This window comes from Pezoporus wallicus, unplaced genomic scaffold (assembly GCF_028554395.1).
Source record: "Pezoporus wallicus isolate ANWC-B61680 ecotype Strahan unplaced genomic scaffold, APGP_CSIRO_Pwel_v1 contig_9238, whole genome shotgun sequence".
NCBI lineage: Eukaryota > Metazoa > Chordata > Aves > Psittaciformes > Psittacidae > Pezoporus > Pezoporus wallicus.
Window position 1 is genome coordinate 1,148,218 of NW_026636792.1, and position 16,785 is coordinate 1,165,002.

At 47.3% G+C, this 16,785-nt stretch overlaps 1 protein-coding gene across 2 annotated transcripts; it reads left to right on the plus strand.

Annotated features, from left to right (window-relative positions):
• Nucleotides 1-1,524: 1,524 nt before the first annotated feature.
• Nucleotides 1,525-16,503, plus strand: SALL4 (spalt like transcription factor 4). Of its 2 annotated transcripts, none has more exons than XM_057401693.1 (4): nt 1,525-1,764; nt 9,504-12,038; nt 12,681-12,988; nt 14,359-16,503. In XM_057401693.1, exons 1-4 carry the CDS (start codon nt 1,695-1,697, stop codon nt 14,779-14,781), a joined length of 3,336 nt encoding a protein of 1,111 aa, XP_057257676.1. In that variant the 5' UTR covers nt 1,525-1,694; the 3' UTR covers nt 14,782-16,503. The 2 variants fall into 2 exon arrangements, with proteins under 2 accessions (XP_057257676.1, XP_057257677.1); XM_057401694.1 differs by lacking the exon at nt 1,525-1,764 and adding an exon at nt 2,210-2,419.
• Nucleotides 16,504-16,785: the final 282 nt, after the last annotated feature.

Here is a 16,785-nt window from a genome sequence, read left to right on the forward strand (position 1 = left end):
TTAGAATAAAGCATACGTTGTACAAACCACAGTGGGTTTATACAGTGAAAATGCTGGTAAAGTAACTGGTAAAATGAGACTGTGGTGTTGCACAATGTCCTGTGGCAGTTGCATGGCCTCAATAGGTATCATTGCTTCCTCCCACTGCCTTCCTGCTCGCTATCAAGACTTGGGTTTTCCACTCCACATCACTCTTTTGACCCGACCCCCCCATAATCTCTCAGGTGGATGTTTATCTTCACAGCAGCTCTGCACTGAAGAAACATCACCCTCCATTTGCAAGTGGGAAACTGAGGCACAGCCCCATGTAAATTGCTTACTGATGAATACAATAACAAGTGCATAGGGAGTCTGACTTCTGCTGAACCTAGATCTTCTGAACCCTTTCTAGGTGCCCTACTCCTCTGAATCAACAAAAGCATCTCTTCACCAAACCAATCAATCTCTCCAGTGCCTTCCAGGAACCCATTTCGTTTTTCATAGATAGACCTGGGGGGAGGGTGGGAGTGTTCTACATGAAAACAAAGAGCAACCATGTTTCCCACAAAGACTGCGCAATCCACATATCCATATATTCCAAGGATCCTCACATTTTTGCTTAAGCAAGATCTGGCTGACTTCAGTGGGGGTCAGGGGGTGGAGGTGACTCTGTGCTACAGCACTCAGGGGCTTTAAGGCAAAGTAAATCTGAGACTTAACTGAGCTGGGTCCAGCAGTCAGTTCCAGCCGCATGGACTGTACACTAAAGTGCCACCCAGGGCCAGGGCCACCCAGCTAGGGCACGATTTAAATGTGGTGCTTCTTCCCACGGAACCCGACAGCAGGAGAGGGCAGTGAAAATGATTCCACTATGCACTTACACAGTCAGCTCAGTACAGGAAAACACTTTCAGAGCGGTGGGGTTTTTCACATGAACTTTTTGCATGTCTTATGTTTTTTTTTTTAATTATTTTTTTCTTAAAAATACTACTGGCTCGATTTTGTCACTTTCCCAGAAAATGAGACTTAAAAAGAAGTCTTTAAACAAGTGAACCAACGCAAAACATAATCACACGCCGTCTGGATCTGCTTTGAAAGCCCCTTAACTTGCCCACGACACCAGGAGACCCTGGGCTCATCCCCTCGGACAATCAGTGCTTTTCCCTTTTCCACCTTATCTAAGAAAAGAGGGAAAATCAGCATTGTCCGGGCTCCTGCTTGCTTAGGGAAGGAAAAAAAAAAAAAAAAACAAAAAAGAAAGAAAAAAAAAGTAAAAAGGGGAAAACAGAAGTGTTTAAAGCACAATATAAACCGCGCAGGTGAGACAACAAAGGTATTGTCCCTCTTCAGCATGGAAAGTCGTGCTGCCGGGTTGTTTGTTTACTCGCGGGTTGGATCCTGCCCCCGCCGCCGGGGAAGGGGTGTCGGGGGTCCCGGCGCTGCCTTTGTGGCAGCCCGGGCGGGGCGGGCCGGGACTACATAGCCCAGCGTGCCCCGCTGCGCCCGGATCAATGGCCCTTATTTGAATAATCTGTGAGCCCTTGGACTCAGGCCAATCAGCTGTCAGGGGCCCATGATAAATCGCAATGCATTATTGATAATCATAATTACTCTGACATGCGCATTCCGCCCAATGGGGGTAATTTCCCAACTCTAGGAATTTGTTGTGAAGAGGAAAATAATTGCTACTATTTTGCTCCCGATGCTGGTGCACCATGTCGCGACGGAAGCAGGCGAAGCCCCAGCACATCAACTCCGAGGAGCAACCCCCAGATGCTGCAAGTGGTAAGGCGCAAAGGGGGGGTGCGCAGCCGCTGCGGTCCGGCTGACCTGATGCGCGGAGACGGCGGCGCGGGCGCTTCCCGGGGGCTTTTCCACCCTCGTGCTTCACCCCTCGCTCCTTTTCCCCCCTCTGGGCTCTGCCAGGAACCCGACCCCCAGCTACGCGCAGCCTTTGGGGGCCCCGAAATCCCCGCGGAGCCTCAGCGCGGGGTTGTTCCGCGGGGCTCCAGCCCCTCGTTATCTCCCGCGGCTTTGCGCGGCTCCGGGTGCAGTTTTGCGCGGACCACGGAGCTGCCCGAAAACTCCCTCGCCGTGCCCGATCCCCCACCCCGCCATGTCCAGCACCCCTAGTCCCGCGGAACTTGTGCCGGCCCTGCTACTGCTCTTGGGGTGCAGCCTCATGGGAGGTGACCCCCAAAGGGAGTTGGAGGGGGGAACGAGAGATTGTTCGGAATCTTCACAGTGGTAGTGAATGGCTTGAGTTTGGTTTCCCCGGTCTGCTTAGCACTTTCTCGGTAGTTATATGAGCATTTTTGTGGGGCTTAAAAAAAAAAAAAGACTCGCTCGGACTATTTTTGTTGGAGATCATAATCGCCCTGGACCTTTTGTAGCTTGACCTCCAGCCATCTTTGATTTCCGACTTCCTAAAATAACTCCGGTGAGCTAATGTGGGATGTGCGTGAGCGCTTTGGATTTGGGCGATGTGGGGGGATTTTGGTACCGCAAATCACTGTCTGTCCTTTTAGGGGAGCTCCTAGCCCTGCGCCTTCCGAAGGGAAAAGTTACGAATTTGCGCTCAAATTAGCCTTGAGCTCCCGGGGTGGCGGCTGTGCCGGGGAAACTCTGCAGGCACTCGCCTGCGTGCCCCCTCCTGCTCCAGGAGCGGGGAAGGGCCGGGGGCTGCCGGAGCGTGCCCGGTTCCCCTCATCGGGCAGCATCTTCCCGCAGCTGAGCTGCGGAGGGGCCTGGCGACTCACGGGGCTGCGGTGCGGGTTCTTCCGCCCGGTACTGCCGCCCTTGGTCCCGCAGAGCCGGAGAGAAGCTCCTTGTGTGCGGGTCCAGCTCCAGATCGGGAGGAGAGCAAGTCCCGTCCCGGGTGGGGAAGGGGAAGCGGGTGTTGGGCTGACCAGGGGTGCGTTTGGGAAGAGTTGTTGTGTTCAGACACTTTTGTATGTGACCCAAGAACTTTCTCTGGATTCTCTGTCTTCCTCAGGGGCTGGTTTTTCGTGGGTTTTTTTTCCATTCCCAGAACTGATCAATACCAATGTACGTTACAGGAGCTGATTATTCCCAGACCGCAGGAGGTTCGGGCTCTTAATTTTTCCCTCCTCTTCCCCCCCCCCCCCCCCCCCCCCCCCTTGAGTCGAAATGTGCGATTGTTGGGTCCGGTTAATGGTGACTTAAGAAACAGCAAGCTGGCCAGAAGGCAATAAATCCCATGTTTAATGCATGACTGTTTTCCTTTGTGCATATGGTTAGGTTGGGGGATGGAGGTGATGTTTCCACATGTAAATCTCTGCCCGCTGCTGGAAAGCCACCTCCGGCTCTGCGCTGAAACAAAAGGGTTAATAACTCCTGATGGGCTCGCTCGGGGCGGGGGAGGTGTGCGGGGCGGGGAGGATCGCTCCGCATCGCGCTCTCCGGGGCAATGGCCAGCTGCTTTTTTGTTGTTGGTTGTGGGGCTTTTTGTGTCCCCCTTTTCCTTTAACACCAAAACCCCGGCTGGAAATCCCTCCGGGAGCCGGGGCAGGGGTTGCACGGCCCGAGGGGGGACCTGCCGAAGCGCTCACCCCGCCTGGGGGGGTTGCATGGATGGGGCTGTGTTTTGTGGGTGGCGGAGCCGGAGACCCGAGGGGAGCGGGGGTCGCGGGGTTGCTGTGCGCCGCCCCGCGGCCGCGCCCCGCCGGACCTTCCGTGCGGGTGTCCGGGTCCGTCCTGCGCGATCCTTTCCTATGCTGCCTTCCGAAATGAACGCCGTGGCGATGGCTCTCACCGCCCTCATGGGCTCGATTTTCCCCGCTCCAGGTGTGCCCGTAAATAACAAGTGATGAAGCTGCAAAAGAAAGTCGAAATAACCGCAGGGATTTGTCTGGGATATTATCAACTACACACATAATCGTTATAACAAAATCAAGCCCTTCTCTTTTGCAAGTGTTCCCCTTTTTTGGGGACCCACCTCTGTGAACAATGCAGCGTGTTAAGAGGCTGCTCCGCTAACCTGGTGATCAATTAACAGGTCAAAAAATCAGCAGGTGGTCACGGGGGAATAATGCTACATACTGAAAATTAGCATTTTCACAAAGGGGTTGAAAATGCGCATTGTGCTGGATTGCTGCCATTAAAAATCTGATTCGGTCTTAAAAATACAGTATCAAACTGCAACTTTTGGGTTGTTTTTCTCAGGGTAGAATCGGAGGTTGCATTTATTTAAAACCTCGCTTGGCGCCTTGAGTTCTGCAGAAGTGGAGAGAGGGGTAAAAACTTTTGGGGTGGCTCTTAATTTTCCTATAATTTTAGGGTGCTCGGAGCTCCTGTCGGCGGGACAGGAGGGATGGAGGGAGCACCCCGTGCTGTGCAGCCGGGGTGATGCAGCAGTGCGAGGGTGCTTGGAAGGCGGGGGGCGGTGGGTTGGTTCGGGGGGGGCATGCCAGGCTTGTTTTTCCTTTTACGTAAGTGAAACATTATATTGGTTGTAGTGATGAAGCCTTTTTGCTGGGCTCGGCGGCATGTGACGTTTTGACAGAGCTGCTGCTCTAACCTTTGCCTCCTCCCGCTTGCTGTGGGTGGTAAGTTGATGTCAGGCTCACAATTAGGACTCTCATGCAATTGACCTTGGCAGCGGGGTTTGTGCCGTTTAGCTCGGTCTTAAACACTGTACTAGTGTTAAGTGTGGTCCGGGGCCGCCGCCGTTACAGCTGCGGGAAGCGCCGGTGGGAGGACCGGGCGGCGGGCAGGTACGGCGGGTGGCGCGGCGGCTGCTTCTGTGGGGGGGGAACCTCCGCGTCTTGGGTTGTTATTGCCCGTTATCCCGGAGCACGCCGGGAAGCGCCCTTTGCTCTGGAGCAGCCCCTGTCGCGGGCGATGCCCGGGTGGCCGCAAGGCGCGGGGGGCGCGGGGGCTCCCCGCCGTGGCCCCGCCCGGGGGGCCGGTCCCGGGCAGCGCGCGGGGCCGAGCGGGCAGCGCGAGGCGCGAGTGCCCTCCACCGACCGGGAGCGGCTCGGCGCCGCGACAGGTAACTGCGGACGGGCACCGGCAGCACGGGGCGGGGGTTCGAACCCTTTACGGGGGCTGCGGGAGCGGGGCTGCCGGGCTCCTCCGCTTGAAGCCAGCGCCTCTGATCTTCGCCTGATGCTGCTGTTGCTCCTCGGGCGTTTATTCATGAGTTTCTTCAGCCCTTGGCCGAATGCTTCTCTTGATTACGTGGATAGTCAAAAGGGTGAAGCAGTAGGTAGATAATGAGGAAAATTTAAAGCCTTGAGAATCCGAAAGCACGTGGAATCCTAGTTGTAAAGTGTAATGTGTCTTCCGGCTCATTTTGGGTAGAAAAATGCTGATAAATTCAGTGTAGAAAACATCAAGGCCTTTGTAAATTTCAGTAAGTTATCAGTCATGTGTGTTGCTTACTCAAGGCAGTGTTTTTTGTCATTGAATATTATTTAAATAGTGCTTTATAGGGGGAGAAGAAAAGAACTTTGGGACCGTTTAAGTTCTTGGAAGTCCTAGCTTTTCAGGTAGGAACAGGAAGAAATGGGGGCAGCAGGCAATTGATGTGGAGGTTTTCACATCTAGGACGGGAGTGGATAGTTGCTAATCCATCAGGAGTTAATTTTAACTGGGGAAGCGTAGGGTTATGTTAAAGTAAAAATAGTTTGTCAGATGGAGTCTGGAAAAAATAAGCTCAGCAAAGGTATCAAACTCTTTGGGGGGGGGGGGGGGGGGAGGGAAGGGGAAGCTTAAGCTCTGACTGTTCCCTCCCAATTCAAGTGAAATATAATTTTATCATAGTTGGGGGAATTAAAATAGTCACCAATTGCTCAGATGAGTGGTAGCCCGTAGACCCGCGGCACCCTTTCTGAAAGCACATCAAACCAGACAGGCCTTAGTTCACTCCTCTTTTACTGGTTCCCTTTAAATTAGAAAAAAAATAATTTGAGCTGTGTGGATTTTATCAGCCTTCCTTGTCGATGACCGTCTTGTCCTACACAATAGTGGATTTTTTCCATCCATTTGCCAGTGATTCAATCTAACCCCCCTGCTGGGTTTACTGCATTCTTCTAACTTATTGGATAACTAGATGCTGAGAGATAACATTCCTGAAATTCGGGGGTGGGAAGATAAAAAAAGCCACAGTAGAAGTCCTATCCCTGGGAAGCCTTTGGAGAGGGTTAAGTGAAGTGCACAAGCAATTGTGGCAGGGCTCTCGGTAAATCCCTGTGTACTGTATGTGGACAAGGAGGTTTCTTTGCAGAGAAAACCCCGGATTTCAGACCGTTAAGTTCATGTTGGTGCTGAGTGCTGGGGGGAGGGCAGGTTTGGGTAAATGAGGTGCTCTGATTGCAGGCAGTGGCTGCTCCCTCCAGGCTGGGGGGAGAGGGTGTAGAAATCAAGATGAAGAGCTTCAGAGAAACTGTTGGGTTTTTTTTAAAGAAACACTAAATTGCTCCTTTGTTATATTGGCTACTGCACAGTAACCCGGCGTCCTGCATCTCAAGCCGCTTTTTGAGATAGGGGAAGCTATTGCACTCATTTTTTTTCTAAGGTAGAAGGGAAAATGAGGTGTAACTCTTCCCTACTTGTCATGCAAGTCGCTACAAGCTGGGAATTGAATTTATTTGGCGTCCTGAGCCTTTACTGTCAGACAGGGCAGCTGGAAATTAAAATGTGTGGCAGTGGCAGCAAGAGCAGGCAGGGGCAGGGCTGATAATCTGCCTGCTGCTGCTGGACGCAGGTACTTTCAGGTTACTTGAGTTTCTCTGTCTTGAGGTGGCAACCAGTGCTTAGGACCAGAAAAGTTACCCTTGAAATTCCTCAGAACCGCAACAATCAGGAGCAGGGACTGTGCTGGAGAGTGGAGAAAGGGGCTTTGAATTTCATATGGTCCTATCGGTGGAAAAGAGGAAAAATAAAGTACTATCAAGGGAAGGGAGATAAATGATCAGATGCTTTGAAGCTGTTAAAGTTGAGGACTTGTCTAGACGTAGTTATCCTGGAATATCTCCTTAGGGGTGGGCAACAGTCTTTCATGCAGACATTTGTATTCCACTTGAAACATTTTACATGGCTACTGCAGAGGTGGAAGCTGCAGAGTGAAATGCATGTGCTCACGGAGGAGAGACTGCAAGGAAGAGCTTTGTGCTTTCTAAAGTAAAACCTACCCTTATTTTGCAACATGGGGAAACTGTGTAGTTCGGCCTGTGCGATTGACTGTTTAAGCCCCAAATGCTAAAGGATCTGGAAAAGAGGTCTTCATGTTTTAGCCTGTTCTGTGAAATATCTATTGAATTAGATGGAAATGGTTAGGAAAGTAGTAAAGACATCTTGAGCCAGTGTACAGACTAGTTACGGAAGCGTCTTGTATCTTTTTCAGCAACAGTGCTTGCTTTCCCATTGTATCTGCTTACATTCTTGCAAAGATAAGTTTAAAACCATCCATTTTTTACCTCGATTTACCCTATTTTTATTGACCAAGTTCTGAATCATGTATTATTTGTACTTGTCTGCAGACTAGATTTGTCTGCATATTTTCCCACAGAGTTAAATCAACTGTAGAGGCATCAATTTAATGCTATTTGGGGTGGGAAATGTGTGCTAACACTATGCTTTTACTTGTTGGGCTGAAAGAGAGGAGGGGAATAGAAGTATTTAATTCACCCTGTTTAGATTTGAGGGATCCAAACAGTTTTCATCATAGCTGTGCTGAGAACACATTTCCTCTCTGCTGAAAGACTTGTAACCCTGAAGTCTGTATGATTAACAGAATTGCATGCATATAGATTTGGGTCTGTTGCTCTGTAGACCATTGCATAATGGGTCTCTGATATTTGCAGTTGATCAAGTTGTTTGGGTTTTGTTAATAAATTTTCATATGTACTTCCTGTCACTCAGCATTAAGCAGTTGAGATTGATTTGTCATCAAATCATATAATACATATATATATAATACATGTATTGACATATAATACCATTGTTAACCTAATAAATGTCAAGGTTTGCAATATCCTGCCTTGCAGAGCTTTTACATTACCCCAGAACAGTAAGTCAACATGGGTTGCTGCTTGGACATGCTCCCCCTCCACCCTGCCATGCACAGGATATACACATGTATCAGATGTGTGGTTCAGTTACACCTTTAAAATGAAAGCCGCAAAAAGCTTCTGTGCTTGCAGAGTCTTCTGTTCCCTTGTAAAGTGGCGTGGGCTAGTAACGTGGAACCAGAGCTAAGCCCAGAGGTGAATTACTGGGGGTGCAAGACCTGAACAGAAGAGATCTTGTAGTACAAATTCTCAGTTGTGGTTGATAATCTGCAGTGTTCCCCACTGGGTGCATGGGAGGTGAAATACTTGGGTTACTGCACCCTTGGCACCCATCAAGATGGGACCAGTTAATGCGTGTTACAGGACATTTCACCTGATGGAGGCTGTAGCACATCTGCAGTCCTTCCCACTTCTCCCTCAGCTGTATGAGCCCAAAGCTTTCCCTCCTGAGCTCTCCGGCCTGCCGTGTCCCGAATGCTAGCATGCCTCGAGCCGGGTGTGAGTTTGTTGTTCGTAGGATGGCTAGGCTGAGCAAAAACATCCTGTTTGGGTTTAGCATTGCTCTTCACCTCTCTTCCAGTTACGAGAGTTCCCTGAATGCTGTTTTTTTTTGTGTCCACGTGCAAATTCTGCTCAGTCTGATGTGTGTGGTGCTGGTGGAGGAAGGGCAGGAGTGGACTTGCAGACCAGCTCTACTTTCCTTGCCCCTCCCTGAAGTGGCAGAGTTGCAGATGCAGCTTGAACGGTGTCCTCAGTGGGTCTGAAACAGCTTCGTGTGTTTTGCACAGGACTTGGTGCTTCGCCGCCTAATAATCATCAATATCGTTGTGGGGTTCTGTAAGTTAATCAGCTTTCCTTTACCGCTGTGGCTTTTACACATCTTTTTTTGCGAGTGTGCTTTTGAAGCGGTGAAAAGTTGATACTGGACTTACTTTTGCTTTTGTCAGACTTCTTCAGTAGTAATCACTTCCATAATGGCGGAGTAGAAGTTGCTTAATAGATCAGTGTACAGTTAAGAACTGCTCTCATGTTCCTGTGTTAACAATCTGATGTGAATTTCTGAGAGGTGGTTAACAAAGAATTATAAACTGAAGTGCAAACACCAAAGAAACTTATGTGGTGTTTTGCTCAGTTTTAAGATGCTTTCTCTGCCTTCCTTGTGTTCCTTTTAAGCCGGTTTGCAGGTGCTAGATGCCTTGCTGCGCTGTTCCCTTCTTACCTCTATGAAGGGATTTTTGATAAACCTCTTCCGATTAAGTCTTGGGAGATTTCTTTCATATTATCATTTTTATTGAAAATGGAACTCAGATGCAGATTTGGGGCTGAGATTCTTTGGGGCTACAAAGTGAATTGGCAAAACAAAGAGCAAAACTGATTCTGGTGTTTTGTATCTTTAACTTGCAATTAAGGTGAAGATGGTGATCTTAAGAATAGGAAATACTCAGTTTAAATCTAGGTATTAATAATGTGACTTTCTTTTATTTTAAGGGAGTCCACAAGACGTCCCAGGTGACAGAGATGGTGAAATGAGTTCCAAAAGGTGCCGCACGGAGGAAACTAAAATCTGTGAGAAATGCTGTGCAGAATTCTTTGATCTCTCTGAATTCCTTGAGCATAAGAAAAATTGCACTAAAAATCCACCTGTTCTAATCATGAATGACAGTGAGGGAACAGTACCTCCCGAAAGCTTCTCTGAAGGTTCCCTAGGGAGCTTTCCAAGTGATCGAATGGATAGCAGGGCACGCAAGGACGTTCAGGCAAAGGGTTGCACTGCTTCTATGGAGAAGAGAGAAGGAAAAATGGATGCTGAATCAGTAGGAGGAATGTATCTTAAAATAGAGCCTCCCGTCACGCCTGCGGCTCCTGGCCTAAGCTATCTACCAAAATCCAAAGTACCAAACACTAACGTGACTTTGCAGACAATACGTGGCACTAAAGTGGCTGTGAACCAGCGGACCTCCGATGCCATCTCTTCTTCAGCAGCCAGTTTTAATGCTATCCCCATGATCCTGGAGCAGCTCGTGTGTTTGCAGCAGCAGCAACTCCAGCAAATTCAGTTGACAGAGCAAATTCGCATTCAGATTGCCATGATGGCTCCCCATGCCCTGCATCCTTCTATAGCAGCTGCTACTGACCCACTAAAAGCTCTGGGCGCTCACATGTCTCAGCAGCTTTCGGCTGCTGTTGCTTTAATCGGACAGAAATCTGGAAGCCAGAGCCTATCACTGGAATCCTTGAAGCAAGGAAAACTACCTCATTCTAACACTGGTGTTGCGGCCGCCAGCTCGCTGGCTGCTGGGCTTTCCTCTTCCTTCCCCTTGAAGCCAGAGGCAAGCAGAAGCCTCCCTGGCTCCATCTCTCAGTTCCCAAATCCTTTGCTACCTCAGTCCTCCAGCTCGGTCATCTTCCAAAATCCACTGTCGGCTGTTTCTTCTGTTATAGATTCCTCAAAGAAGGGGAAGGGAAAACCTCCCAACATCAGTGTGTCTGAAAGCAAACCGAATGCAGAAGAGCCGTTCTTCAAACACAAGTGTAAATTCTGTGGCAAGGTCTTTGGCAATGACAGTGCCCTGCAGATTCACCTCCGATCCCACACCGGTGAAAGACCCTACAAGTGTAACATTTGTGGTAACCGCTTTACAACCAAAGGAAACCTTAAAGTGCATTTTCAGCGTCACAAAGACAAATACCCCCACATAAAGATGAATCCTTACCCGGTTCCTGAGCACCTGGACAATGTTCCCACCAGCACCGGAATCCCGTATGGGATGTCTGTGCCACTGGATGAGTCTAACCTAATAGTGGATAGCAAACCTCTCCTAACAACACTGCCTACCTCTGCAGCCACCAGTGCACCTCAGACCATCTCCAGCCTAGCAGGCATTAAGGAGTCTCTGCCTGGTACATTCTCAAGTGACCTGCAGTCAAGGCCTTCTCCAGAAAGTGAGGGTGGCTCTTCCTCATCAGGGGTGGTTGGTCATGAATCGGGAACAGAGCAGAGCTTGAGTTCACCGCGAGCTACCTGCAGCGTGAGCATCTTCCATGTAAGTGGGTCAAACGAGCAAGGCTCAGAAACATCAAAGCTTCAGCAACTGGTTGAAAATATCGACAAATCCACTGCTGACCCCAACGAGTGCCTGATCTGTCACAGAGTGCTGAGCTGCCAGAGTTCACTCAAAATGCATTATCGTACTCACACGGGAGAGAGGCCATTCAAGTGTAAAATCTGTGGCCGTGCCTTCTCCACTAAAGGGAACCTTAAAACTCATTATGGTGTCCACAGGGCCAATACTCCTTTGAAGATGCAACATTCGTGTCCTATTTGCCAGAAGAAGTTTACAAATGCAGTTGTGTTGCAGCAGCATATCCGCATGCATATGGGGGGACAAATACCCAATACACCAATGCCAGAAAACACCAGTGACAATACTGATGTGGATGCTACTGTGGCTGAGAAGAACGGAGACATCAGTCGCCCAGATGAGATCGTGGAAAGCATAGAGATAGAAGAGGACCTGGACTCTCAGGATGGCCCAAGGAGTTCTTCAAAACCTCCTACTCCGTACAATGCACAATCAGAATCACCAGCCACCACGGCCACCTTCTCTGGTATTGCAGCACTGGAGAATCAAATGAAGATCGTCAACTCTGCTTTGAACTTGCAGCGACAAAGCAGCTTGAAGTCTAGTGACAATGGCTCAGCAGAAAGTGATGGCATGACAAATGATTCTTCTTCTGTGGCAGGAGATCCAGACTACCAGAATGGCAGGAGTCCTGCTGCCTCCGAGTCTGCATCGCTCCAGGCTCTGTCCCCAGCCAACAGCCAAGCTGAGAGTGTAAGGTCGAAGTCACCTAGCTTCAACAATCAAGAAGATACAGGCATGGGAAGTAAATCAGAGGGTCCTGAGAGCACTTCAGCAGAAATGGAAGGGATTGTTGGTGCTTTGGATTTAACTTACGGCAATATTGGTCGAAAGGTCATTAAAGAAGAGCCTGGGTTACATTTTGCAAATGGAGAATATGGTGAGTATTATGACAAGTTTTCAATAACTTGAGGTGGGGTAGTAGGATTGGAGGAAATCCATCTGTAAAAGGACCAACAGGAGTCAAAATCTCCTCAGCTTTCCCCTCTTCCTTGCCTTGTATCAAAATAGGGGCATGTGCCTTGTAAAGTTTTCCTGACTCAGTCAGACTTAGAATTCATTAAAATTCAGACTTAAGTTCTGTCATCTCCTGCAAGGGGTAGCACAGATAGAGGCCCTTAAAATAGATAGAATCTGTGTACTTGCTGTCTTTCATGGGATCACCTATCGTGCTCTAAAGATCTGTCAGTATTTTCATGGAAAACTGCTTAACCTAAGATTGTGATACTAAAACTTTGGAATATTTTGTGGGATTTTCAAACAATTTAGTATTGAGGCTAATGTTGACCTGAAAGTGAGCCTTTTGAATTCCTAAGATCACCAAAAAGGTAGGGTGAACTGATTTCTGTCAAAGCATCCTAGTAAGTGTAACAGCAACCCTAACATATGACTTCAGAGGGCTTTGCAGGTGTGCTGTTTAGGCACGTGCAGCTCCAAAGTCAGGGCCTCTGGTATCTTAGCCAGACTCAAGCTTGGAAGCAGGAGGAGGTTGGGATAAACGTTATCTGTGCTCTCTTTCCAGGTCGAAGTAGTATTCCAGCTGCTTTTGTTAGAGCTCCCCCAGCCCTCGTAAAAATGGAGATGCCCAGTGAGCGTCCCATTAGCACTAGCCATTTCATTGGCCCACCAGCTCTGTCCCCTGGTGTTGCCCCTCTTCTTGTGCCACGACCGAAATTCTGCCGTCCCGCCAAACAGCACATCTGCACTACGTGTGGGAAGAACTTCTCCTCTGCCAGCGCCCTTCAGATTCATGAGCGGACCCATACCGGTGAAAAGCCATTTGCCTGCACCATCTGTGGGAGAGCCTTCACAACAAAAGGAAACCTGAAGGTAAATCATCTCTTATGTTGTGATCTCCTTTGTAAGGCAAAGTCATACCAGAGATGAGATAACTGCTGCTAATACTTATCCTGCCTTTGGGGACAACGTTGATTTTGGTTTAGTTCCTCAGATGGTTATCTTTGACTTTTGTATCTCCTTCCTGAGTTTCTTCACGCAACTTACTAAACAGCGTGTTGAGATCACCCACAAAAGTGTTTGCTACTGCCCTTGACTTTCTTTTGGGTGGTAGCCCTTACTAAGCAGATTTTCGTTTGTATTCGGATGCACGGAGACATAAACTGTTCCATAGACTGAATGCTACAGAATTGTGCTTACAGTGTACATACATTACACCACACTGCTTGAAGCACAATGCAGGACAAGGAGGGATGAAACTGAGAGAATAATCCTGAGATGGCACAAAGTACTTGTGAATTGTGTTTAAGCACTTCTGAAGTGTAGCAGGTCTGTCCTTATTGTCAGATTAATCTATTTGCCTGTAAGGAGCCTGCAGGTCCCTCGCTCACTTCCTATGAGAACCTCTTCATGCTTTTCAGCCTCTTGCATAAATGCTGATGGGGAGGGAAAAATACTGCTGTTTGTGAACAGTCACTTGCTGGAAGCACTAGCAGTATGTTTGTGGTGTGGAAGACATTAGCTTAGATATAACCTCTCTTCCAAATTTCTTGGTGAGGTTTTTTTTGCATTAACTAGTGGTTTTTTTTCAATATAGTCTACTCACAGCAAATAATGTGGCTGTTATTTATCTGGGGGGAGAGGGGCATCTTTGCCAATGCCACTTACTATAAGTGTAAAAATACTGTCCTACAAGCACTTCAGCAGTAAACTCTAGAGAACCATGATGATGCTGGGCAGGAGAATGACTATCTTACACATGCCAGGAAGAGAATAAAGACAAGAACTAGCCAGCTTAAATACTTACCTGAATGCAAATGGAGCATACATGACTTCCTTTGAGCAGCTTGACTGTAAGCAAATTAGAACTAGAGTCATAGAATCATAGAATAGTTAGGGTTGGAAAGGACCTTCTGATCATCAAGTTCCAACCCCCCTGCCATGGGCAGGGACACCTCACACTAAACCATATCACCCAAGGCCTCGTCCTGCCTGCTCTTGAACACTGCCAGCGGTGGAGCATTCACAACCTCCTTGGGCAACCCATTCCAGTGCCTCACCACCCTAACAGGAAAGAATTTCCTCCTTATGTCCAATCTAAACTTGCCCTGTTTAAGTTTTAACCCGTTACCCCTTGTTCTGTCACTACAGTCTCTAATGAAGAGTCCCTCCCCAGCATCCTTATAGTATACAATAAAAGAACTTCAGTATTAATTATTCTTTTTTGTCCCCCTTTCTTGAAGGTCCATGTAGGCACTCACATGTGGAATAACTCTGCCAGGCGGGGAAGAAGGCTCTCGATTGATAACCCCATGGCTCTGCTGGGGAATGATCCCAAGAAGGTATCTGAAATGTTTCCAAAGGATATGATGCCTCCTTCAGTGAGCATTGACCCCACAGTATGGAATCAGTATGCAGCGGTACTCAGCAATGGCATAGCAATGAAGACTAACGAGATCTCGGTGATCCAGAGTGGTGGCTTACCTACCCTTCCAGTCAGCATTGGAGGTGGTTCAGCAATAAATACTGCTACAGTCTCCAAAATAGATGGGACCCAGTCTGGGACTGGTTCTGATACTGAGAAGGCCAGTGGTGCTGCTGCAGACAATGTGCCAAAACACCAATTCCCTCACTTCATGGAGGAGAACAAAATTGCTGTTAGTTAAAAACTCTAGTGAAGCTGACGTACAGAAAGAACGAATATATATACACAAACATATATTTTTAAGAGATTCCACTTCAGCCTCCTATTTTCCTATTGACGTGCAAATGATTTTATGGTTGTCTTTGTAAGAGTTGCCCAGAGTACAATCATGATATTGCTTTGCAAATAGTAAATAATAAAGTATAGGATTTCCTTCTATTTGGAAAGATGCGGGTCTTGCAAAGTAGTTCTTACGTGTGAGTAATGTGTACAGCCTTACAGAAGTTTCTACAACTTGAGATTCCAAAGGTTAGAATATTTACCTCTTAGTTTAGAGTGAAATACCTGGGGGATTTGAAATGAGTGGAAACAACCTACTGTTGACGGAAAAGCTTCTATTTACTGATGAGAAATGAAAACTATTAATGCGGGTAAATATCCTAGAATGTCTGGACCCTCTTAGGACTAGTTTTTCTGTTTGGATTTTTGGCTCTGTGTGGTTGCTGAATGTACTTTTTACTATAATGGCTATAAAAACTACAATTTTGTTTTATTCCTTTTCTGCCTCAGAAGTTCTAAGAAGAGAAAGTTGCTGTTTTTCTTTAATCATTGCTCCTAAAGACTTAATTCTCTGTATTGTTGACTGCTGCTTATTTAATACTACTACTAGGACAGTCCTTCAAATGTAGTGCCAAAACTCCCACTTCCAAAGATGTGCGGTTTTTCCTAGATGTTTTATTTCAATGCCGAGAGCCCCAAACAAGCATGGGTGGGTATGTATATACTTTTTTTTTTCCTCTCTTGAAAGGGAAGGCTTGCCTTGGGAAGTCAGGTCTAAAAGCTCTGCAAGGAATCTCAGGTGACTGTTGCAATTGGGCATGGGAACTGGTTTCCTTAGCAAGAGGCTTTTTGATTTTGTTTTTATTTTCATTTGGGTAATTTAGAAGATCAGTCTGTGTAAACCTGTATTTAAATATGAAGTATTCATGTTTAGGTTAAATGTTTTGTGGGTTTTTGGATGGCATTCCTTCTCTGGTCATTAAGTTTCTTGGTGGTCTGTGAATCTGCATTCTGCCAAAAATGGTAATTAATGGTCCACGTGTATTGTATGAAGGTTGCTGGGATAGTCATCTGGATTCTAAGTTATCTACCTCATTTTTTCCTTATGTAGTTGTAGTGTCTATTTTTCTATTAATGACCACTGTAATGAACTGAGATTCAAGCAGATGCTTCCATGCACTATCTGAAACTAAAACCTGATGTATTAGTGGAAGCACCTGAAGATTTACTGGACTGACCTTTCACTATTCCTCTAATGTCTGCTGGAATTGTATGTGTAATGGGATCTAAACCAGACTGGAAAGTGAGTATTTGGTATGGAAGGACTGAACGATGGAAAGAAGTCTAGTTTGTTGACTGCAGGAAATCTTCAAGTCCAGTCTCCGTTGTGGAAGGCCCAAAAATGCAGATTACCAAAAGTTTGTGTAATGTTGTTGCACCTGATTCTTGCTTATGATCTCTGTATGCCGAGTTGTGCCTTTCCTGCTGGACTTGTAAGTAAGAACATACCAGTACCTGTTTACACTGTAAGATGGATATTGTTACATAGGCCATGCGAAAGGCATCCCAATTGTCAAGTTTCTGCATTGTGAATGTATGACTTTTAAGAACTCTGTAGTTTTGAGTATCTACTGATGCGTTTCTGTTGGACATTTTGAGAATAAATTTTGGGATGGCTTTTTCATACTTAGTGCTTAAATTTTTCTGGCAAAGCATTTGTCTCCTGAAGAGCAAGAAGAGGCAGCATGCTGTCTCACTCCAGTGACTCTTAAAATCCAGGGTGCAGGGTTATGCTTTAATTTAGGACTTAGGTAGCAGTGGAAGGGTCTCCAAATGAGTTTCTTGGGAACAGTTGGGGTTTGATACAGGAACTGGTACCTGCCAGGGATGTTGATTCCCACACTAAAATGGAATGTGGGCAAAATAAACATAGGAGCAAAAGAAAAGGTGGGGTGTGGGAAGGTAG